Source organism: Acomys minous (assembly GCF_964271855.1).
Source record: "Acomys minous genome assembly, chromosome: 3".
NCBI classification, from domain to species: Eukaryota; Metazoa; Chordata; class Mammalia; order Rodentia; family Muridae; genus Acomys; species Acomys minous.
This window is the reverse complement of record NC_140485.1, coordinates 130,036,221-130,062,007: the sequence shown is the minus strand read 5'-3', so window position 1 is coordinate 130,062,007 and position 25,787 is coordinate 130,036,221. Positions and strand designations below refer to the sequence as shown.

Genomic DNA, 25,787 nt, shown 5'->3' with positions numbered 1-25,787 from the left:
TTGAAGCTTCAGGTAGATGAAATACTGAAAAGCCTAGACAATTTAAGAATTTTTACATGATATATCTTGGGGGAATTACCAAGTCTAAACATGAAACTGGTGCACATTCCACAGACACATAGCCTGAAGCTCATTTTATGGGATGTTTTCATTGGGCACACATTTTTGACAAAGAAACCCCCAGGAGGTTGAGGTATAGTATGTTGATGCTCAGAGTGTCTGATTTTAGGTCATTTCAGATTTTCATATAAGGATGCTCAGCCATGGAGATTGGACAGCTTTGCGTGGCTCTTCTACCACCTGGATGCACATGATTACATGAGATGCTTAAATTTGCTTCTGTGTCTTTTATGACAGTTCTCAAGACATGAGCGTGACACCAAGGTGACCTCCAAAAATGGACTCAGCACCAAACACATACTGTGATTTTTATGAATCAAAAAAAGCTTAGCGTACTGTGATGGTGCTGTGACTAACTTCTCTTGGTGACAAAGAGCAGCAGTAGAGGACACAGGTGCTGTGTACACTCCAGCAGTAGGTACATATCTGCATTGATACCTCACCACTTCCTGTCCTGCCCATACCCAACAACACAAGATGGCCTGGAAACCTCAGCAGGTGCTCACACACGGAGGCCATGATTTCTGCCTCTGAAGCATGGGGTCCAGGGTTCCTCAGTGACCTTCTGTCATTATGTCACTAAGAGATGAAGGCTGCACCTTTCATTCTGGTAAGGGGCTGGCTGGGGGTAGGTGTTAGGAAATGGAACACAGCTCCGCCTTCCATTTTTTAAATGAATAATTCCTATCTTTGTTTTTGTTTTTTAATAACTGGAGGCCTTTATGGAGACTCAGAAAAGCAAGCAAGGTTCAGCATTACAGATAGTCATTGGCAGCACGGGGAAACTGCAGGATTTGAAGTCCAAGGGTTGGAAGACAATGAGCTGGCAATTAGGCCAGAAACTGTGAGGTGCACCCTCATTGGAACAAGACACCAGCAATCCTAGGTCCTTTTGGAATGTCAGGGTCCTCAAGTGAAAAGCCACTCCCTCAAAATGTTGCCATGGGAAGTGAACAGGGTGGGAAACGAGAACAAAGTTTGCAGCCCTCTGAGGGAGAGCGCCAACCACATGTGTTCTTAACGATGGGAGTGGCAGGTCAAGACTCCCAAGGAATGTCCTGAAAACACAGCAATAAAGTAACCCGAGTGAAGCAAATCTGGAACCAGTTGAGGTGTTTTGGGTCATTTGGAACAAGTTCTCACTCACAAAGGCTTCCGCCGTGTGAGCTGCCAACCTGGACTCACCACGCCAAGGCAGTGGAGGGAGAGACACTTCAGATGAGCAACGGGACTTACCAGGTAGCGTTCCTCCTGCCTCATGCTGGGGGTGCGGATCATGTGATTCTGCTCCCCTCTCCAGTCTCCAAAGCGACGGAAAAAATAGTTAGATAGAAACCTACTGACGGGGTCTCTAATGATGTTGATGTAGACGGGCTGGTCGCCTCCAAACCTAAAGCGGGACACACAAGCAAGGAGCTTGTTACAAATTCACTCCTTCTGCAACAAAATAAGACCTGCTGGGACAAACTGTCCCTCTGGGTTGACTTAATTCCAACCATTGACCCATCTGCTAAGGTGTGTACTACCACTTTGACAGGCAGTGGTAAATTAATAAGCATATTGCTACCATTCAATAAACAGTAATGGTGACACATGATACAGGTGCTCATCAAGACACTGTGAGACCAGTTCTTTGTTTTTAATTAGCACAGGAACTGTATATATCGGACCACCTGACACTGTTAAGGCACAAATATCTGGTAGGCATTGCTTTGCTGAGGACAGAGCATAGTGTACTTGACTTTGTATTCCCAGTAGCTGATGCAGAATTTACTGCCATACAGTGGCCTTCGGTGACTGTTTCAATCAATTACTTGATTCTGAAGGCTCTGGTGGTGACACAGTCCTTATATATTGCAGTTCACACCATCTCAGCAAGGTGGTCTAAGGTGAGGGGGTTGGAAACACCCTGCACTGAGCATTCACTGTCCACCGTGTTCTTAATACTTTATACTGCAAACTCAGGGAAGAGTCCAATGCTTTGTGGACTAGAAACCAGAATTATCCTTAGCTATACCTGGGGAAACTGAGGCAGAAAGAGGATAAACAATCTGTGGCTGTGCTAGAAGATGAACACAGGCCATCTGGATTCGGAATCTTCACTTTTAACCATAGAAAGAAAATTTCAGAGTTAAGAAATGCAATGACTCACATGAACTCTGGTGCCTCACCTTTGACCATGTCCCCTGGAGGGGGAGACCTGGTGGCACTCAGAGGAAGGACAGCAGGCTACCAAGAAGTGACTTGATACCCTATGAGCATATATAGGGGGAGGAGGTCATAGGGGAAGGGAGTAAGGGGAAAATGGGAGGGAGGGAGGAATGGGAGGATACAAGGGATGGGATAACCATTGAGATGTAATATGAATAAATTAATAAAATAAAAAAATAAGAAATGCAATGACGCAAAGATATAAGAAAGAGATGCAAATCAAGATAATTGCCCTCAAGTGATGGAATTACTCCCCAGTACTGAGGAGGCTGCAACAGAAAGTCTCCTGTTTGAGGAAAGCCTAAGCTACATAGTGAGACTCCATCTGAAAACAACAACGAAAGTATACATCTATCAGGTATGCCCAACATTTGACATTGTGATAAGTGTTGTCATCTACAAAGTTCATGTTCTAGGCTGATGCAACTGAGTTATAGTCTAAGACCCACACAGTGTTTCCCAGTGTGTTAACTAGGTGTGGAGGTTTTTGTGTTGCTCTCTTTCATGGCTATGCTGGGGTGCACTTGGGCCAGGAGCTACAGAACGACTATGCTGGACATCTGTTCCAGCTTCAATCCACCCACAAGGATTCTACACCTCAAGTAAAAACAAGCTTAAGAGCAAGACCTTCAAGACCAACATCAGGAACCCAAAACTCCCTTTGTGGCTCTTCCCCTGAAGAGGCTTGTGGCAAGACCTCAGGCTCTGGGAAGAGGCCACTTTCTTGTGACCTCAGGTGAGAACCAATGTCTCTGTGATAAGGTTCTAGTGACCCCTGAAAAGAAGCTATCTGATAAAAGAGCTTGGCTTATGCCAAGGGACAAGAACTCAGATGAAACAGATGATGGACAGGACCCAGCCTCCACCTCTCTTGCCAAAACATGTTGCTCTCTACTCAAAACCCAGCCTGAGTGATAATCATACCATTTCAGTAACTGTTTTGTTGTGTTTTTTGGTGTGTGTGTGTGTGTGTGTGTGTGTGTGTGTGTGTGTGTGTGTGTTAGGGTTTCATGTTGCTCAAGCTGACCTCAAACTAAGGCTGCCCTGAACTCCTGATCCTTCAACTTTTCCCTCTCAAGTGCTAGGTGTACAGGTATACCAGGCTTTACAGACCTCTAGCAATTAACCTCAGTGTTATCTGTCCCTGAACTCTGGCTTTCCTACTGTGTTGACATGCCTCTCACAGCAGATTGTGAACCTCCAGTACAGCCAGGGATTATGTCATCTACTAGTGGGTAGCACATAGTAGGCACTCAACAGAAGGTGACTAGACACACACATGAATGCCCTCGTGCATGCTTCCTAGTTGTTCAGCTTCCATCAGTATAAGGGCTGTCACTGCTACAGCAAACTTGATATAAGAAGCCAATAGTTTGTTTTTGAGCATTAATTCATACACTGCTGAGCCCAATATATTTGCATTTTTAAAAAGAAGACTCTAAAGACTATAGGCATAATGTTTTGTACACTATGCATTGATTCAAAGGCTGATTTCTGTGCACCAATATCTGGTTACAATCCTTGTTCTGAATTTCCCTGTCTCAATGGTGTGTAAATATTGCTCCACAATTGTTCTCTGATATGTCAATAAAGAAGCTTAACAGGCAATGACGGAGCAGGGGAGAGAATAGGGCAGGACTTCCAGTCAGCCAGTGGAGGAGGAGGGAGCGGGTAAGAAATAGTGATTCACCCATCAGGAGAAGTCCAGGAGACATCATGAGAGAGTAGCTGCAACAGAGAAAGTGATAAAATGCAAGAATCTTGGTGATTTCGGCTGGGAGGTAGCCAGATTAGCTTAGATGGGTAAAATAGATTAATAATGCTCAGTTGTTGCGCCATGATGCTTGTTAAATAAATACAATTGCTCAGTCTCAATTACTTGTATGCTAACTGGGTTAACAGAAAATCTGCAATACAATTTTAAAATAATCGCTAACAAGAGGCTGAAGAACACGGCTTGGTTAGGAAAGCACTTGCTTTCCAAGTGTGATGAGCTGAATGTGGCTCCCATGTAAACAGCTGGCCATGGAGGCATGCACTTATAAAGTAAGCAATAGTGAGATCGGAGGTAGAGAAGGGAGGACCCTAGAAGTCATTGGCCAGCTAGCCTAGCTTATATATTGATGTCCCAGGCCAGAGAGACCCTGCCTCAAACAAAAGGTACCTGAGAAATGATATTCAAGATTGTCTTCTGCACACACACACACACACACACACACACACACACACACACACACACACGTACAAACAAGAAGATTCTAAAGGAACACAAAGGAAGGACTCTCTGCTAATGAATTTCAGCCCCCAGCACATAGACATGGTGTTCTAGATTCTCAGCACTATCATATAGGAAGGCATGCTGTACCTCGCTTAGGTTAGCCCTGCTATTATGAATCTTGCCAGTCTTAGATGTAAACAAGGTGACAGCCATAGATGTAAACAAGGTGACAGCCATGCTATTGGACATATGGCTGACTACAGTCCTAAGCATTAGCTGAGCCGATCACCTGCTAACCTGCAATATACACAAACCCTGAATTTATCATCCTCTTTTAATCAACCTGGGCTCATAATAATGATAAACAGAAACTACAGGAAGATGAAAAATGTACAGTGAATTTATAGACCTTTGTATTAGGAACAAGTGCAGATGCCGCCCAGCAGAACTTCTCAGTCATGAAACCAATATACTGCCTCTCTGGAGATAGACACACAGAGGTCAAGGCTTGCTGTGCATACTGGCAGACTTTGCTCTCTGGCTTGCACCAAAGGGAGAGAAAGGGAGTCAACACTTGCCATGGGAAGCCGATGGAAATGGCTTGAAGGAAAGGCCAGGGTGGCTGGGTTAGTGACATTAAAGGAAGATCATAGAGGAAGATGAAGTGATAAGGGAGGCAAATCTATGAGGTGAGCTGAGGGCAATGTCAAGAATATGCTTGTCTTTGATGGGCTACCAATATGGCTGCCCTCCTGACCACAGTGGCCTGCTTCCTAATCGTAGAAAGCAGAGAGCTGAGGAAGACTGCCATCCAAGAAAGACCAATTCAGCCAATCTAAATGAGGAGAACCCTCAATAGAGCTCTCACCTGGCAACCCAACTCTAGGCTCTGTGTATGTAGGCAGAGACAGCAGCGTTTGCTAAACACCTGGCATCCATTTTATAAATCTTATTTTTATTTTTCCAAAGATGAAGCTTCTTGGTCATTATCGAAGGGATCCCACTGCTAGTGAGGATAAAAGCAAAGTCAACATCTAGCGATAAGATCTGGGAACCAAACTGAACTGCAGAAGTGCTGAGATCAGATGGGCTTGCTCTGTTAAAGAGTGCCTTCCAAGGGTTTCCAGCTCGTTCCCATAGTAACTAATGCTTGAGAAAGTAGCAAGCCTCTGCTGGCACCCCAGCAGCCTCCCTGGAGGCTGACTTCCTTTGTTTCTCTTTTCTTTCTTTCACAACTTAGTGTTAACAGTGGGGCTACCATGTAAGCTGAGGAAACAGAAGTAGGAACAGAAGTTGGGGGTGTTGGGGGAGGGAACCCTGGGTAAAATGGAGGGATAAGCAGGAATAAGAAGGGCTAAGGGAAGAAAGTTTTTGAAATTTTGAGCTGGAGAGCTCCTACGGTTTTACTTGACCGGTTCAACAGCCCCAGGTTGTAACTTTTATTTGAAAGTTGTCTCAACAAAGATAGCCCGACTGAGGGGTGAGAGGAATTCTAGACTGGGAAAAATATATCCTCTGGGCCCCATAAAAGCTTAGAAAGCAGATAACAAAGGACAGTGAGAGGCAAGAGGAGACAATCTAAACTGAGTGTGTCACAGTCTGTCCAGGGTGTAGATCTAAGACACACTCTGGTGAGGGTGCTGATGTGGAAGAGGTAAGATTAAAAACAAACATACAAACAACAACAACATCCAAAGTATATCCTACAGCTACTCAGAGGCATATGAAGCTATAGCACAGAAACATGACAGGCCTGGTTTCGCCATCCCAACAGAGCTGCATCTTCTAGACCAAGGTGGTTTGGACTCAGTTTTCCCTTCATCCAGAGAAATAAACATTTGCCTGGCCCCAATTTCCAGGGAGTTCAAAGTAGGTGTCAAAGAGCAGCCCAGGGAAAAACCCCTATAAAACCAGACCAAACCTGAGATCTCTGCTGAGCTGCCAGGGCGCTGGCAAGAGACCCTCTCCATGGCAACTATGTGCAGGAACACCCAATGGGTTGGCTGAACAGAACTGCATATGGCCAAAGGGTTCCCTCCGACCCAGAGGAAAATGAAGAGAGTAAAGAGTTGAGGTGATGGATACATAAAGTCAGCCAACTAGTGAACAGCCAAGAGCTCATGGGACAGCATTTCACACTGTTGTTCTTGCCTATGGGGCAGATAAGAATAGTTTTCTTCTTCTTCTTTTTTTTTTCCCTTTCTTTTTTTTCCTCAAACAGGGTTTCTCCATGTGTGCTTTGTAGACCAGGCTGGCCTAGAACTCAAAGAGAGCCTCCTGCCTCTGCTTCCCCGAGTGCCGGGATTACAAGCAAGCACTACCTCACCCAGCTAAGAATAGCATTCTTAATAGGGAAAGATAAATGGAGGAAAACCACCACCACCATCACTACCACCACCACCACCAACAACAACAACAAACCTGCCATGATGCAGGTCATTCAAGACTTCACAACATGTGTGTGAGAAAAAAAGAGATGAGGATGGGGGATTGCGCTCAGCCTGACGCTGATAGTCTGCTGAACAGCAAGGATGTTGCTACGAGTTTAATGATGCCTGAAAGATTAGAAGAATCAACAGAGGACCATACACTAGCCTGGTCTCTTAGTCCGGTCACTTCACATGAGCAGGATTCACCAGTTGTAAGCAAACAGTTCAGTTTGTATTTATACTTAGAATTCAAAACAGAGAGCTCAGATTTCAAAGTATTTTAACAGTTCCCAACTGTTTTCCTCACCCCTTGTGTTTTTTTTAAACCGGTGGTGGTGGGGGTGGTAGGGGTGGGGGCGGTAGGAGTGGGGGGGGGGCTTCTGTGTATAGTCACAGTTTGCTACTTATAATGAAGATTTCCTTAAACAAAGATACTCTCTTGAAAAAAAAGAAAAGCTGATTCTTAATCCCTTGGTCCTAATGAGTTCAGCCAAAGTATTCAAGTTCATCCTGTAATTCTCATCCTTATAGAAGTCTTACAGCTAAGGCTCTGGGCCTCGGATACAGGAAGGGAAGATGATGGCTCCCACAGAGGCAGCCTCAGCAGGCCACGCGCACGCGCAGCCCCATTTCCTCTCCAGCTAGGTTCATCCTCTTTGCTTAGTGTATTCCTCCAGCTCTTCTCTGACTGGCTTTCGCTCCTGCTGCTTCTGTACTGGAACGCCCTTTCTTGTCACTGGTCCTAAGCTAACTGGTCAGTCTCTCACACCTCAGCAGAACCAGGAGCAGCCTGCTGCCCTCCATCTCCCTAGGGGATGCCCCGTGGTGGTGACTTCTCTCCCCACCTCCGTCACACTCGACTACACACTTCTGTAGTGGAAGAAGAAACAATTCAATGATGCTGAAGACAAGAGAAACATTCTGAGCTATTACAGCACCGAGAAGGCTGAAGGAGGGTGCTTCACCAATGTGCCCTGAGTTGGGCAGAGGAGAGAAGAGAGAGAGGGGACACAGGCTGCCTGTGAGACCTGCTGTAGAGTCACCGTGGACTCTCCAGCTCTAGAACTACCACAGAGACTCATTAAGAGCCATTGTGGGCTCCTGTAACATCCTTCTCTCAGAGGACATGTCCTTGTGGTCTGGTCATCTCTACCAAGTGGGACGAGGAGGAGTTGCCCTTGTTTTAAAGGGAAAATGGATAGCCTTCGCCAAGAGGCTACAGGGCTCATCCTCCTCCTGGGTTGTAAGAAGGCTAGCTCTGACCCTTGGGGACCCTGATACCCAAGGCTCTGTTGTTTTCTGCAGATGTGTCATCTTCTAAATGGATTCTTCCCCTATCCAGAATTAGCGCAATCAAGATTCCACTCCTGTATTTGATGGTAGAGGCCAGGGTGAAATACAGCTACCATGCTGGGTGCTGCTGATCCAATTAAGATACCGGGTTTGGCTTCTCGTTAAGAGTTTTGAATTGGCCTGTGATCATTATTAAAATTTGTTGTATCACGGTTTGCAGGGAAAGACCTGACCTAGAAAGAGCGGGGAGGTGATGACTAAAGTTTGAAGGTGTCAATGGTGGCACAGAAGGAGGAGTTCAGTAGAACAGCCAAAGCCAGAGAAATTTCTCTCCTTACAAATCATCACACAGGAGGCCCAGAGCATCTAACAGGTTCCAGGGCCTCATTATGACTAATGACATGGCTTCTGTGGGGAAGAAGCAGGGTGCTCATGCCAGCCAACCCAGTAATGAGCCATGTTGAAAAACAGTGAGCTCGGCCAGCACCTGGCCGGGGTTACTGTTGACTATTTTAAGTGATCTATTTGCTGTCCCATAGAACCCTGGCTAATCAAATAGGGAGCTTTAGACCTGGGAAGCTAATTTTTAAATATATGGTTTCATATTATCTGCTTAATAATGCACCTTTGTTGAATCTCATTCTTCCTCCACACTTGATTGGCACAAGGCCTCCTGAGCATCAGGGAAGTCCTTCGCCAAGCCCAGTGGGTTGTCAGGCATCAGGCTGGGCAGCAGAGCTTCTCCACAGGCTGCTTCCTAAGGTGCCAGCCCACAGGGGCAACTGGGTCAGCACCAACTGACAGCTGTGCCCACTGTATGTGGATGGAGCACCCTGCTAAACTGTTGGGACCATTTGATGGAACTGTTACCCTAAGGTGAAGATGACACTGTTGACTCAGTGTAGGGGCTCTCAGGAGCTTGTCAGCAAACATGCCACTGGAACCAGTGATCTATTGGTGGACAGATGCCAATTGTGAGTACATGGCAGGGCCAGTAGGCACAGTAGGAACCTAAGGGTTACCAGTGTAAGGAACAATGAATAACAGTGTAGTGGGCATTTGTACTGGATGGTTTTATGTTGACTTGATACAAGCTAGAGTTATCAGAGAGGAAGAAGCTTCCATTGAGAAAATGTTTCTGTAAGGTCCAGCTGTAGGGCATTTTCTCAAATAGTAATCAATGGGAGAGGTCCCAGCCCACTGTGGATGGCGCCATCCCTGAGATGGTGGTCTTGGGTTCTATTCTAAGCAAGCCACATGAAGTAAGCCAGTAAGCAGCACCTATCTATGGCCTCTGTATTGCTTCCTGCCTCGAGGTTCCAACCCTGCTTGAGTTTCTGTTCTGATTTCCTCCTTTGATAGAGTATGATCTGGAAACATAAGCTAAGTAAACCTTTTCCTCCCAACTTGCTTTTTGGTCATGGTATTTTTGTCACAGCAATAGAAACCCCAACTAAGACAAGTTGGTACTAGGAGTCGGGTATTGCTGTGACGGACCTGACTACATTTTGAGGAAGTCTGTGGAAGGACTTTGGAATGGGCTAGAAAAGCCAATGTGTATCGAAATCTCAGTGGGATGTTCTATGCTCAGAAGACAAGAATGTTGAGAGCAGGGCAGAGAACAGAGGCCTGGATTGTGACGTTTCAGAGGAAAGTTTAAGGATTCTATCAGGACCATTTGCTATTTTGACTTAAGATTCTTTGATTCTGGCACTAAAGAATCAGCTGTGATTAACAAGATACCAGAACTACTAATGTGAAGCCTTCGTTTTGCTGGGATACAAGATGCTGGTTAGCTGGAGCTGAGAATTCAGTGGTGACTAAGAAGAGACCACTGTCACTGAGGTCAAATCTTCAGGGAAGTATTTCCTGAGAGTCAGCACATGGAAGCTGTGTTCCAGAGGTGGTCAAGGACATACCTCTAGCGGGCAGCTGGACTTAGTAGTGTAAGAGTCACCCAGGTGGTACTGGTTTTGAAGGCATGAAGAAATCACAGAGAGCAGCTGAGGCTTGGCACAGTGAGAGGCCAGGAGAGGCCACTGGTGAAGGTGCAGCCTCAGCACCAGCTGAGGGCCCAGGATTGAAGGGGCCAATGAAGAGACGTTGAGGCTTGACACCATGAAGAGAGCTCATGAGAGCTACTGGTGAAAGCTCAGTCTACTTGTAGCAGAAGACCTCAACAGTAAGAGATGCCAGGATTGTGATTGCCAAGAACAGCAACAGCAGTGGACTGGAACCAGCCAAAGCCTAGAGGCTAAGCTGTGTGTGTTGTGGAGGGTGGAGCCAGCGAAGTGACCCAAGCCTTTTGGAAGAGTCCACAAGAGCATGAGTGGATCCCAGACCCTGGATGGCTGGAGTTTGGTTTTGGTCCGATTTGATTATGACTGTGCCCTGACTTTTCCTTCCTGAAATAAGAAAGTTTTTTGATTTATTTTTGATTTTACAGGACCTAAGAGACTTAGAATTTTAAAAGATTCTGGATTTTTAAAGAGATTGGCAATTTTAAAGGAACTGAATATTTAATGTGTTTGAATGTGTAAAGACTGTGGGACTTTTAAAGCTATCTGTGTTCTTAATGTGAGGTCCTGGAAATGAATAAGAAAAGAAGGGTGTGGCTTAATAGTGATGTCTTTGTGTGTAAGTTGACAAAGGGTTGGCCTTACTGGCTGGCTTTATGTCGATTTGACACAAGCTAGAGTTATCAGAAAGAAAGAAGCCTCAATTGAGAAAAGTGCCTCCATGAGACCCACCTGTAAAACATTTTCTTGGGTGGGGCCATCCCTGAGCTGGTGGTCCTGGGTTCTATAACAAAGCAGGCTGAGCAAGCCACAGGAAGTAAGCACTAAGCAGCACCCCTGCGTGGCCTTTGCATCAGCTCCTGCCTCCAGGTTCCTGCCCTCTTCTGCCCTGACTTCCTCTAATGATGGACTAGGATCTGAAAGTGTAAGCCGAATAAACCCTTCCCCCGCCCTCAACTTGCTTTTTTAGTCATGGTGTTTCACAGCAGCAAAAGGACCCCTAATTGAAACAGCTGTAATGGACCACCGAGAGAAAGGACACATAGAACCCGAAGTTTCAATGTAACCAAGAGATGGCCCTGAAGCTTGAATTTAAAAATCCACATTCTTATTAAAAGACTCCAGAAGCCAAACAAATGTATCAAAAATATCTCACTAATGTCAAATAAATATGCAGGACTTGGGATGACTAGCTTAAAAACAAACAGAAAAGTTAGATGGAGGTTGGTGTGGGCTCCTTGGAGCAGAAGAAACACTCATCACCCCACTGCTGTGTTGCCCCAGACTGTTATGCAGGTTTACACTGCAGAAAAATATATGACAAAATTCCATCTCCTGCCTCTGTTTTAATACAAAAATCAAATTTTCCCCCTGTTAAATCACTGTTTCATTAGAAGTCTTCTCTTTGAAAATAATGCCATGGGTGTTTTGTTTTTTCTTTTTGAAATTTGCCTAGTGTGGTGGCACACACCTTAAAAAAAAGATTTATTTAATTATTATTATGCATACAGTGCTCTGCCTGCATGCACACCTTCACGCCAGAAGAGGGCATCAGATCACATTATAGATGGTCATGAGCCACCATGTAGGGGCTGGGAATTGAACTCAGGACACAGTCCTCTTAACCTCTGAGCCATCCCTCCAGCCCAAAGATAACGCCATCTTCTTATAATATTTCCAAGGCGGTTCTCAGAAGAAATGTTTCAAACTTTGATTTCTGTGTAACAAAGCTAACCAGATTGAATACGTCTTTCAGGGGTGAAGGCTCAGAGTTGTTGATCCAAGTAGACTGTTACGGGATTTCTCCTAACAAGGAGCATAAAGACCTAAGAGACAGGAAATGACACCAGAGCTGGAGAGCCACTCACCTTGAGAAGTTGAGGAAGTGAACATGTCGCGTGAATAAATAGGGCTGTTCCGCAGTGCTTATATTCTTAATCAGTTCCATCTATTAAAAGAAGGACAGGGTTAGCAGGGGGCAGGAAGTAACTCTGCAAGCCACAAGCTAAAGGCCATCTTATCTTCCCTCCTCCTTTCATCCCATTTATGTCTTTTGGGCCAGGGCCAGACAGCTGAACTTGTTGCAAAGTGTGAGCTCTCTCATAGTGTGAGCTCTCTCATAAGGCTCTTTGGTAAATCAAGCTTTCTCTCCAGACTGACAGCCCTGTAACCAACTCTGCCGATTATTGCTAGGAAACCAATGCAAGCGTTTTTTTAAAGAGAGGGAGAGGGAGAGGGAGAGGGAGGGGGAGGGGGAGGGGGAGGGGGAGGGAGAGGGGGAGAGAGAGAGAGAGAGAGAGAGAGAGAGAGAGATCCACCTTAATCCACCTAAGGAAGGCTTCTCACTGTTTTTCCTCTTGTGTTTGATTCTAAGAATTCTCCTACCTCCACTTCCCATCATGCACGGGGGTCCTGGGGATTACAGGAGCTGGGTTATAGGCACAGCTTTTACACAGGGCCTGGGGACACAGACTCAGGGCCTCATACATGTGTGGCTAGCACTTTTCCCTCCTGGGCATCTCCTCAGTCCCAGGTTAAGTAAGTTTCACTGGAAAAATGAACACTTTGCAGGGCTGAAATGCAGGCAAGAGAATATTCTTAATTCTCTCCTTTTAAGTCAGCCCAGGAAAAGGAGTTAATCACTGTCTTATATTTCTGTGACATTACTGAGATCACAGAAATATTTCAAACTACTGTTGCAGAATTTAGAGTGGGAAGGAAATAAGCACCCCACATCATTTTTCTCTTTGATTATAAAAACTCATGAGGAACATATTTCATGGAGAACCATGGGCCTTTGAAAGTCTGGGAGTATCTTGGTGGGTGGTCACATGACTTATTTATTTGCAGTTATCAGTAAAGCAAAAGGCATTTTCTGTTCATATAAGCTGATTTTTATGGCCCGCCGGGACATGTCACGATACAGAAAACGTCTAGTGAAATGAAGTAGAAATTCCAGGCATTCTTGGGCCCCCCTGACATTCTGAATTCTTTCTCTAGAATTTCCAGCTTGCCCCACCAACATGGACATGGTGATCTTTTTTTTTTTTTTTAATGCATTTTGAAGACTTCTACCTTAGATGAACATCAGAGATGCAGTATTTCAGATTTTACAAACTACAGGAAGTTGAACACCGGAAACAAACATGGCCATTGACGCGTTAAGCATGGCAGTGATGCCTACAGTGAACCGAGAGTCTAGACCTTTGTTGATCACAAACATAAGGAGCCCTGGGTCCCGAGGGTCTAATCCAGCAGCTGCCCCATCAGTATTCATGTGATGAACCAGCTGGACCACGTGCAGGCTCCTTCGCAGACCCAGAGATCTGTCTACACTTGCCAGTTAGTTATTCCTGCTTACAATGATTGGCGAGATCAAGTTGGATTTAGTAGTTAAATGGCTCAGCTCCCAAGCCTGGGATTTCTGTTAGTTGGGAGAAGCTGGGGAAAGCATGGGTGAGTCCTGGGTCTGGTCCTTTGTCTGGATCAAGCGTAAAGGAAACCGAGATCCTGTTCCTCTATCTCCAGTTTCCCTTCTAAGCAGTCCCTGCATGCTCTTGCTTCTGGTAGTCCAGCTTCCTGCTTGGCCACACTGTTAACTCTGAGCTGTGATGGATTGCCCATCTATAGGCAGACGCATATAAGCATTGCTGATTTGTCTCAGATGATGGTTGCTTAGGGAAAGAACTCTTGCCTGTGTGTGTGTGTGTTTAAGATAAAGATGATTCATGCTTTTATCTCGAGATGAGTTTAATCCAGATGGTTCCCTGTGTGCATGAAAGTCAGATAAGAATGCCCCCGGTAGCACTGACGAAGCAAACTGGAAAAGGCACTGGCTCGTTCTCTATTCAACACTCTAGCACCCCCCCTCGAAACACATGTCACTGTGTTACATTTAATGACAGAAGGTAATGTTAGACTTTTGAGAACAGGGCCATAATAGTCATAAAGCAGTCTATTTCTCAAGGAAAAATGGATTAGCAGTGACAGCGTAGAACTCTTAAACAGACTTGAGATGCCAGTGCTCATGTTTATCGCATCAGTAGAATGAGGGCGGAGTGTATTCCTTCCTTAAGTGGCTTGTCACTGTTCCCTGGACACTGAAATCATTTATGGCATATGCACAGGCTGAACACTTCTTGTTTAAGCATCTTTTGACCTTCGTAAATGCTAACACTTGACCCACTTCTAGTGACAAGCCTCTTGAACTTCTGATGCCATTAGAAGCCCAACTTTTCTTTTGCCTTGACCACACATTGCACTAGGGGCCATTAAGGCTATGATGGCAGAACCTGAAGTCTCCACAGAGCACACCCTTGCTGTTTCTGACCCACACAGGGCCACTCTGGCTTCTTCCTGACTCGACTGCATATGTCCACTCACCCGTCATTGGTCATTTACTAGATTCGCACATAAGCACTGTGGGTAGAAAGACTCAAGAATCTTCCAGTTCATCCTGGGACAACATGGTTCAGGTTACAGCACTTGCTGTATCACATCAAAACAGACCCCTCCTTATTCCTTCCACAAACCAATGACCAGAACCAAAGCCTCATGGAGATGAAGCTTAGGAACAAGTTTCTTCTAGGATATTTGGCTTTCTTCAGCATTTTCAAGTCTGCTCTCCCTCTCTCTCCCTCTCCCTCTCTCTCTCTCTCTCTCTCTCTCTCTCTCTCTCTCTCTCCCTCCCTCCCTCTCTCTCCCTCTCTCTCTCTCTCTCTCCCTCCCTCCCTCTCCCTCCCTCCCCCCCCCTCTCTCTCTCCCTCTCCCTCTTCCTCCTTCCCTCACAGCTAAAATGTCTCCCATTTTCAGCTTGACTTTCTGGGTTCCACTCTTCTTCAATGTCCATGATCTACAACTCAGACTCGGGCAACACACCACTTGGTCTGTGGCTAGGAAATAAAAATAGTAGGTTCTCGATCTCAAGGACTCCAAAGTGTTGGAGGGGAGATAAAGCAGAGGGAAGGTGAAATCCAGGGCTAACGCCACGGGGTGGGAGGCACACAGGTGATGTGTCCAGCCTACCTGCAGATGCAGATGGGGTACTTCTCCCCTTGGGGATACCCTGTGTAGTATAGAAGGATTCCCAGTAAAAAAGGGACATTGTGGATGCAGTGCAAAGCAAAGGTAAAAAAACAAACACAAAATGGCACAGGTATATGGTGGTGCATGTCATTAATCCCAGCACTCAGGAGGCAGAGGCAGGTGGATCTCTCTGAGTTTGAGGCCAGCCTGGCCTACAAAGTGAGTGCAGGACAGCCAAGGGTTACAAAGAGCAACCCTGTCTTGAAAAAACAAAACACAACAACAAAACAAAAGAAGCTGTAAGAATCATCTGCACCAGAAATCGGGCCTTGTTGTTGGCTTTTACTGTAAATGTGACACAGCCTAGAGACCTTGGTGAGATTGGGCACATCTGCAGGGGATCATCTTGACTACTAGTTGATGTGCACTGTCATAACTAGGTGGTCCTGAAAGACCACTAACATTATGTCTAAAGTGTCCAAGAAAGCTAGCTAACCAGAAACCTATGAGCATGCCAGAGAGTTCTTAACCTTCATAATGCTGTGACCCCTTAACACAGTTCCTCATGTTGTGGTGACCCCCCCAACCATAAAATTATCTTGTTGCTACTTCATTATGGTAATTTTGCTATGGACAGATATTTATCTGTGTTTTTTGATGGTCTTATGTGACCCCCTAAGGGGTCACAACCCACAAGTTGAGAACCACTGCTGTATAGGCTCAGCAAGGAAGTAGGCGACTAGAGAGAGCCAGGTAATAGAAGGAACAGCAGACCTGACATTGACCCTCTGGGGATTTGACATTAGAAAAATATTTGCTTTAGTTTATTTCATATCTGAGATAAGGGTGGGAAATGTGAAGAAGGATGAAGATTGGAGGCTGAGGCCGGGAAGCTCAGTGGTTGAGCACTTGACAAGCAGAGGTAAAGCCCTTAGCCTCCTCATCCCAGCACAAGATTGCATAGGAAGCCAGGCTAGGCAGATGTGAGTGGCAGTGCTGACAGCAGCAGCAGCAGGTGCTGATGAAATTTTGCTGTTGGTTGTGCAATCTGTGTTCTAACCCCTGCCCCCCCCCCCAGCCAATGCTGAGGCGAGGGGGCATGGGGACTCTTAGCTCGGTTAGGAGGATCAAGAACTTCAGGGAAGGGTGTGAGGACAATGGAAGCAAGGAAAAGTCTAGACACTGTCTTTCCTAGGTTCTTGGCTAGGATGATGAGCACACTGTGGTAGCCATCTGAAGCAATGGGAACCCTGGAGGAGAAGCAAATTTGGATGCAGAAAGAGAGGAGATAAGGCTCGCTTCGTTGATTCTCCTCAGCTTGTCATCTGAGGTGGTTTCAGGACACCTCTTTTCATGACCCACTGTACCCGAGACTGTATTTCCCCTCCCCCCAACTTAGGCTATGTTCCATGAGGGCTGGGGCCAGGCTTATTTGTACCCCTAAGTCCCACCTGGTGTCTATAGACAGTCTCTGTTCCATGAGTGTCTATGGGATGGACATATCCCTTTCGAAATGCTTGCTTGGCATCAAGAAATTCATCACCCATTGAACACATGACTGTCTATCACCCGGGCAATGAACTCAGCCTTTCCTGGAACAGACCAGTCTGTTCATTATCCCACGTGAGGCTCGTTGTCAGCATTCCTCTTACAATAGCCAAGATGCAACAAGGCCAAGCAAAGCCATTTTTTTTTCAGAGTGTTGGGGGAAGGGAGTGTTACATAGCATACCAAGGAGTTTTTTATATACTTCTTACCACTTAATACTCCAAGAGCCAAGTATTACTATTACCCATTCTTTGAAGTTAAGAAATTGGGGCACGTGGACAGGACATTCTCCACAGTTATGTGGAGAGCAGGGACTGACTCTGACATGAACTCTGGCGCCCCATATTTGACCACCTCTCCTTGGTGGGGAGGCCTGGTGGCACTCAGAGAAAGAATAAGCAGGCTACCAAGATGAGACTTGATAGCCTGTGACCATATAGTGGAGGAGGAGGTCCTCCTTGGTCATAGACCTTGGGGAGGGGAATAGGGTGAGAGCGGGAGGGAGGGAGGAGCTGAGGTTTCAAGTGATGGGGTAACAATTGAGATGTGATCTGAATAAATTAATTAAATAAGAAAAAAAGAAAAAAGAAATTGGGGCACGGAAAGCGTATATAGATGTCTTTATTTTAAAGATTAACTTTATTTGGAATGGTGTGGATGTGTGTGGGTTATGCATGTGAGTACAGGTGACAGAGTTGAGAGGCATCAGCTGTCCTGGAGCTGTAGTTACAGGCAGCCATGAGCTGTCGAACACGGATGCTAGGAACTTGGGAGCAGCGTGTATCTCAGTCATACCATCTCTCCAGCCCCAGTGCACATAGATTTTGTAAAGACTTGATGACCAAAAGATGGTGCCAGAATTCAAACCCCCTGGTCATCCCCGCGTGGCAGGAAGTTAGTGCCCTTTCCCAGTTAATGTCTATACATGAACTTTAAAAATGAAAACAAGGGACTGATTGGCACAATGGTTCTGGAGAATGAAGAAGGTCTAGAGAAAATAAAGGCTTTGCCTTTCAGAGGCTGTGCTGAACAACAGATGGATGAGAAACACAAGAAATATAACTATTAGGGATGAGTGTGTGGCTCACTGCCAGAGTGCATGACTAGGCTGCATCATGTGACCCTGTCTTTTCTAGGAACACACACACACACACACACACACACACACACACAGGCAGAGAGAGAGAGAGAGAGAGAGAGAGAAAGAGAGAGAGAGAGAGAGAGAGAGAGAGAGAGAGAGATTGAGAAAAAGGGGTAAGTATGCCATGAAATGCATTTAAAGACTTAAAGGAAGATGTTAATCTATGCTCATGGACTGAACTGAGGTTTGAAAAGGAAGGAGAAGGCAAGGACAAAGCACACTTATCACATGGAGGTGACCCTAGGACGCAGTTCCTAATGTTTGCTCCCCTCTCCTCTCAGGGCAGTGTGGGAGAGCACAGACTTTTATCAGCAGCTCTGAAGATGACTTTGCTCTGGACATCTTCAGGAGATGCATGTCATCCTGTCAATAGGAGGAGGGGGATCCAGCCCTACCTCGGTCTGAGCTCTTGTGTCACTCATAAACAACTGGAAGCCCTGTAATTTTGCAAAGCATCTTAAATCAAAGATGGGATGGCACGCTCATTAACATATCAAAGCAAATGCAAACAGCCCAGAGGAGGAGCTGCAGGTCCTTTCTCAACCTCAGTGGCTGAGAAAGATAAGTGAAGGTCTCAGGCTACCTGCTGTCTTCTTGGGGCACAGGAGCCCCCAGCAAAGTCTCTTTTCTACCTTAGGATCAAAGCTCCAATAACCAGGGAAGCACGTGCCTGCAGTGAAGAAGAAATCCACCAGGGGGAGCAATAACATGAGCCTAGCAAAGAGGCTGGGTCTGAACTAGATACAGAGAATTAGATACAATACAAACCCAAGGGCAGGAGAACATTTTCCCCCCCCAGGCCATATGACTTCTCTACTTTGTCCTCTTTTCTTTTCTCCAGGTTTTTGTTAGAGTACTCTGGTTGTGTCTAAATACTCCAAGACAACATAGGAACCCATCCTGTGGACTGAGTGAGGCTTTTCTTCTGGCTTGATTCCAGAGTCAGTTTGGAGTGGCACTCTCCGATGACACGTTGAGACAGTGTCCAATGGCATTGGGGAGTGCTGCCCTCAGCTGACTCTGGAGTGACACTGTCTGTCTCCTTGCAAAGGCAGGAAGCCTTGAGGCTTATTCTGACAGGCGTTCCCAAAACGTTTCTAGGAAAAGTTTCCTGGGATAGCGTGGGGAAGGAGACAAGCAGACGAAAAGGCATAGGATGCAGTGTCGTTACTACATGCTGTACTCCCAGCAACCTGGGACACTAAGGCAGGAGAGTCATGTGTTCAAGGCCAGCCTGGGCTACTTGATGAGGAGGGCTTGTTTTGAAAATAAAAAATAAAAACTTCATAAAGCCTTCTATGACGTGAGAGAGTCTTGGATGATGGAGAATTTTCTTGCTTGGAGGATCCACCTCTCACAACCATCCCCGCCTCATGATGTGAATCTTCCCTGGAGTTTGTGATATGGTCACCCTCAGGAGTGTTTCCTCAGATACACACATACCTGGGTACTTCCTCACAAACCTACCCCGCCATCCTGCCAGTGAGGCACGGGAATGCGGAATGTGAAAACGCTCTGCAGGAGATTGTCACGCCTCGCATGAGGACTGTTTTGAGCAGCTGCCCTCAAACCACGGAAGACAACTTTAACTCTCACATTTACCATCCAAACTTAACCAGGATTTGACCCCAGCTTGCATTATGTCTGATTCTTCCACGTTCTTTTTAATTTATATATATTTTTGTCAGGCTTTTCTTCTACATACTTATTTCTTCCTAAAATGCAGAGGACTAATACCTTCCTAATGAAATTGCCATCTCCGTGGCCTCAAGAACTTTACTGGAAGAACCATGGTTAATACTTTTTTTTAAAGTCTCCTTGCTTTATACCCAGAACTCAGACTTGGACACTGATGCAAGAGCAAAGGGACAGGGAAGATAATAGGACAGTGTAAGGGACAGTGTAAGGGACAGTGTAAGATAATACCGTGCCGTGTGGCTCTGCACTAAGAGGTTAATGCAGTCTGAAGCACACGGCACAGGACTGCCGTCTCTCCCACCCTCTGAACAATTTCCAAGGCTTAGGTAATCTGAATGGCTCCTGGACCCAGGGGATGTGAGGTTGGTAGTGAAATAGTAACCTTTCCTGATACGATAGATGAACGGATGCAGTCTAGGCTAGCACTTCCCAAATTATGATGTGTAAATTCTAAAGGGTCCAAAGGACAGTCATGACACACATAAAAATCCCCTGATCAACTAAGACTACCGAGAGAAACCCTGTCTCGAAAAACCAATATATATATGTGTGTGCGTGCGTGTGTGTATGTAATATATATATGTATGTATATGTAATATATATATATAGTATATATATATAGGATTAGGATGATGGCTAGATAGGAAAATAGATGGATAGATAGATAGATACATGATATATGGATAGATATAGATAGATGCATTGTAGATAGATAGATATAGTAATACAATATATAGATAGTGTAATATACTATATAGATTGATAGGTGATAAATATAGTAATATGCTTGATGTTTTAGCATGAAGACTAGATGTTAGGTCCCTAGCACTCATGAATCGGGCAGGCATTGCAATCTGTCTGTAACCCTAGGCCTCAGGAGGTGAAGACATGGGATTCCCAGGGCAAGCTGGTGAACTGGGAAACTCTGGATTTAGTGAGAGAGAACTCCTTCCTCAGCAAATAAAGTGAAGAATGATGGAAGAAGCTCTGGCGCACACGCACACACGACACACACACACACACATACACACACACACACACACACACCTGCAAACACACACGTGTGCCCACATGGAGTTCCAGAAAGCACACTTGGGGAAATGCTAACAGGAGGACTCTGACAGGGCTTCCTCAGCCTGGCTTTTTTTTTTTTTTTAAAGACATTTCTGGACTCCTTCCCAGCATTTCCAGCAGAAGGACGTTGGAACTCTAGGTTTCCAAAAGCTCTGCTGGAGATGGCCCATTGCATTATGGGAGCAGCCTTTGGATCTGGGAGAGCGCAGGGTCCAAGTCCAACCATCATACTTAGTCACTACAGTATAATTATCTTTGGAAGGTGACAAATTACCTCAGTTTCTCACCTAGAAAACAGGGAATGACACTTACTCACCGGAATATTTTTGGGCACAAAAGGTTACATGACATAATTAGGGGAAACCATTTACACATAGGCATTGCTTCCCATTTGTCTTATACGTCCTCAGGACATTCCGTAGAAACACGAACAGTAAAGTTAGCCACTTTTTTTTTTTTTTGTCTTTCTCCAACTAGTGTAACTGTGGCTTCCTCTCCCATGAAATGCTCACGGCATTGTGACCTTCACTGTACTGTGCACCCAGCACTGAAACCACCGTAGGACTAGCCAACTGGCTGTGAAGATTCTTGGCTGTCACTCCTTGCCCTTTGGGGATGGGGAGGGTGCCCATCACTCACACTGGACAGGGTCTCCACTTTGCAAGAGATCATACAAAGCATGCCCCCAACTGAAATCTATAGTGAGGGTAGAGATGAAACTGTCATCAGGTGTTTGTACTGTATGCAATGCAAGGGTCCGGCACTTGGCCAGCAGCTGCTACAAAGCTCTTCTGTGGAGGAGGAATGATTCAAAGTGCGCTTCGCAAAGGTGTGTCTATTTCTATGAGAGCAGATGTGATGGGGTTTTTATAGCCATGCTAACATTTGGTATCTTCGTGCTCTTTCCCTTGCTTGAGAATGCCCTAGGCTGCCCTTAACTGTGACTGTGCACATGTGTATTTGCACATGTGTGTGTACATGTGTGCGTGGTGATCATTATCATTTAGGGGGAAATGTACGTGTCCATCAAATCCTGGTCCAGAGAAATGCCTTGTGGTTGAGTGAAGTGGCACAGATATTCCCAAGCCTATAAATGGACACAATTTTGAAGTTCACTTGTAAGTCAGTAGTTTGGATTGTGGGATACGTTTTCTCACTAAAAATAAAAAGTTTTTCATAGTAAATAGAGTCCTGGCCCAGCACACAAGAAACTGCTTAACTCATACAGGACCCGAAGCAAAGCTATTATTATTATTTTTTAAGAGAACAATGTTTCCATGGGAACCATTCTCGGAGTTCTACTGTATAAGGGCCACCGACCATAAAATTTTAACTAGTCTCTTAAATCACACCGCCCTTTCCCGTTAAATAAACTACCGAGAAGAGAAGCTATTAATACCACAAATTATTTCCTGAATATGTTAAGTTAAAATAATTATTTCTTTCTCTGTGTCATGTGTACTTTCAAACTGAAGTAAAAGGGATCACACGGAAGCAGGACGAGTCTCTTGGAGCATCCCTGAGATGGACCAGATCTGGCCTCTTGGCTGCTCTCCTGTGTGCAGGAGCCAGGTGAGCCAGCTCCAGGGGAGGAGCGGGCACTGCCTTCATCTTCATACTTGTATATCTGCATTTCCTCCCAAGTCTTTACCTTTGCTTTATTTGTTTATTTTTTAGCTCATCTTATAATTTAATAGGAATCTGCAATAAGGGATAAAAGACAGTCTAGGTCACACTGACCACAGGAACCAGAACCACGTAACACTGTGGAATATGCTAGAAGTTGTGTAAATACATCACAGGATCACAGTGCTGGAAAGAACCTAAAAATGATTGTCTCGCCTATTCCCTGGCCTCTAGACAAACCAGCCATTCCAAAGAGATGAGAGCTTCCCCTCAGAGTACAAGGATGACATTGTCTTTAACCCTTTCTAGACCTAGCCACCTACTCTGTCAGGATGTTTTTGTCAGCTATTTTACACATGATGACAGCGGTATTTTCATGTCTGATGTTTAAAGCTGGGACCAAAATAGGCTCATCTACCCAAAACTCCCACAGTGCATTCAACGTTGGAATTTTGTGCTCTTTCCCCTGGGATGTTCCTAAACATTCCAGTGTCTGATCCTGTAGTCCCCTCTTTTGTGTTCTCTGGGCTGTTTGCAGGCCTTCAGCAGTGGACCCCTGAATCTAGAAAGTGAGGCTTACAAGGCATCTGGGACTTGTGCCTGGTATGCACACAGAGCAACATTTAGGCATAGTCTGATAGATAAGGAGGCCCTAAGACAAAGGAAGGTAAAATTTAATAACCGTAATAAAATTATAAGAACAGAGACTATTTATTTATAGTCATTTTCCTCTGGGTAGTAAAAAGATCATAATCAGCCAGAGTAAGGGACTCAGAAGGGATTAAACAAATTATGCATAAAGCATGATCTCCTTCTTTGTTCCTCCTCTTTTTTCTCCCTCCCTCTCCTTTTCCCTTTCCCTCTCCCTCCCCCCCCCCCCCCCCACCCATCTCTCTGAGGCAGCGTCTCACCATGTGACTCTGGCTGGCCTGTAACCCACTACATGGACCAGGAGGGCCTTGCACTGGACACCTGGGCCTGCCTCTGCCTCCCCAGTGCTGGGATCAGAAGTACAGTGCTACCACGCCCAGCTTCACAGCTTGACATGTCAAAATACTTTTTTTCTTTTCATTCTTTGTGGTTAGCATGCACATATGTACAGGTGTTTATATTGTGTGCACACGTGTACGAACATGCTTATGGAGGCCAAGGGTTTGTTCAACTTCAGTCTTTCTCAGTCACTCCTCATTTTACTATTAAAAAAGAATTTGTGTGTGTACAATGTGTGATACATGTGTGTATGTGCATGTGTGCATGTGCCATGGCATGTGTGTAGAGGTCAGGGGACAACTATGGAGGTCAGAGGACAACCTTGAAAACCAGTCCTCACCTTCCACCTTACCTTGAAATAGGCTCTCTGCTAGTTTTTGCTTCTTTGTTCATTCGTGTTCCGGCATAGCCAAGCTAGATGGCCTTGGAGCTGAGGAGAATTCTGTTCTCTGATGCCCATTTGGTTACAGGAGCATCTGTGCTACATTTTGGCTTTCACAGAGATTTTTAAAATCAGTCATCTCTGTTTCTCTCTGTCTCTGTCTGTCTGTCCATCTGTCCGTCTGTCCGTCTGCCTGTCTGTCTGTCTCTCACTCTCTGTATGTACCGTGTGTGTGTGTCCTTCTATCCTTCTCCACCCTTATGGCTCTGTCTGTCTTTCTATCTCAGTGTGTGTGTGTGTGTGTGTGTGAGCGCGCGCGTGCGCATGCATGCATGTGTGTCCTTCTCACCCTCATGTCCCTGTCTGTCCATCTGCCTGTACACATATCCAGTTGTCCACCCATCCCCTCCCTCTCCCCCTGGAGACCCTAACTCCTCTCCCCTTCTCTTCCGGCAAATAAACTTTCTCATACCGGAAAAACCAATATCGGTCCTCACACAGAAGCAAGCACTCTTGTCCAGTGAGCTATCTCCCCTGCCCCACCTTATTTTTTGAGCCTTCAGTAAACCTGGAGCTCCCTTGATTGGCAACACTGGGTGCCCAGCTAGCTCTGGGGGGGATCCACCTGTCTCAGCACACCCGGTGCGGGGGTCCCGGGCTTTTTATGTGTGTTCAGCCTTTTGTGTTTATGCTGGGGAATTTGAACCCAGGCCCTCATGGGTTCTACCCAAGGAGTCACTGCTCCAACCTAAACATAATTTTTTCCTACAGAGAATTTACTATACACTCTTAAATTGACTTTCTGAACTTAGTAAATCAGGAATGGCACCCCTTTGTCCACAGGTTCTGTGTGCCTCCAAGGGGACGACGATGTCTGAAAAATGATTACATGCTGAGATTTCAATGTTATGATCTCAGTTTAAGAAGTCCACACATTGAATAATCGAGATTTTTTTTTTTTGACATCAGGTTGCTGTGGTTCGAATGTAAAATGGCCCCCATAGCCTCACGTGTTTGAACACTTGGTCCTGAGCTGGAGATGTTTGGGAAGGTTAAGGAACCTTTAGGAGGTGGAGTCTTCCTGGAGGAAGTATTGTTCCTGGGAGTGGGCTTTGAAGTGTCATAGCCTGGCCCCACTTCCTGCTTTTACCCTCGACTTCCAGATCGCCACGGCCACGGGAATGGCAGCCACATGCCCCTGCCAGCATCATGCCTTGGCTATGCTCTCTGGAAGTGTAAGCCAATATAGCACCCCCCCACCCTTTAAATTGCCTTTATCATAATATTTTATCACAACAATAGAAACTAATACACAGGTTGACGAGCCTTGTCTTGCTGAAGGACCACTGAGAATGCGGTTCCAAGTTTCTTACACCAGCAGCTCCATGGCTACAGTTGTGCTTATCTCTGCCCAGGTTTACAAAGCAGAATAAGCCTTCAGAAATTCCGGGCAGACAACAGTACTGTCATCCTGGCACAGCCTTAACCATCTCCATGAGTAGCTATACTGAGGCAAAAAAAAAAAAAAAAAAAAAAAAAAAAAAAAAAAAAAAGACCCTGCAAAGTGGGGGAGGGGGGGGATTCTGCTTACGCCGAATATAACAAATGTTGCTTTGGAAGCCAAGACTCTCTGAGCTTATTACAACTAGGCTCTTATTCGGCATCAACCAACCAGATTTCCTGCGCAAAGAAGTTTGCTCTTTACTATAAAGTTTTAGGATACAGATGAGAAAATGTAAAAGAAGAAATGCTAAGTGAAACAAATTGTCATTGGACTATGAAGGCAGTAGCATTGTTTATTTAATTCAGGGGTTTAATTATTTTGAGATTATTACCCAAATCGATCATGGCTAACAAACAGGGTCCATCAGACCTGACTGAAGTATCTGTCTGCTTATAAAGGCTTCCTGGGCCTCAGATGGCTCGCACAAACCCCATCTTAAGTTTCCTTCTCCGCCCTGTCCAAAACACAGCATGGAATTGAGACTCTGGCACGAAGGAGACCCCGTAAGGT

General features: G+C 45.5%; 1 protein-coding gene across 1 annotated transcript in view; it reads right to left on the bottom strand.

The window, feature by feature from the left end:
• The window catches only part of UST (uronyl 2-sulfotransferase), a 290,037-nt gene that overhangs the window by 90,729 nt on the left and 173,521 nt on the right, over positions 1-25,787 (bottom strand). Inside the window, exons 4-5 of the mRNA XM_084777513.1 lie at positions 12,158-12,237; positions 1,357-1,510 (exon numbers count right to left, since the gene is read on the bottom strand). Of these exons, the coding sequence (XP_084633639.1) occupies positions 1,357-1,510; positions 12,158-12,237 (234 nt within the window). The remainder of the gene's footprint in view (positions 1-1,356; positions 1,511-12,157; positions 12,238-25,787) is intronic.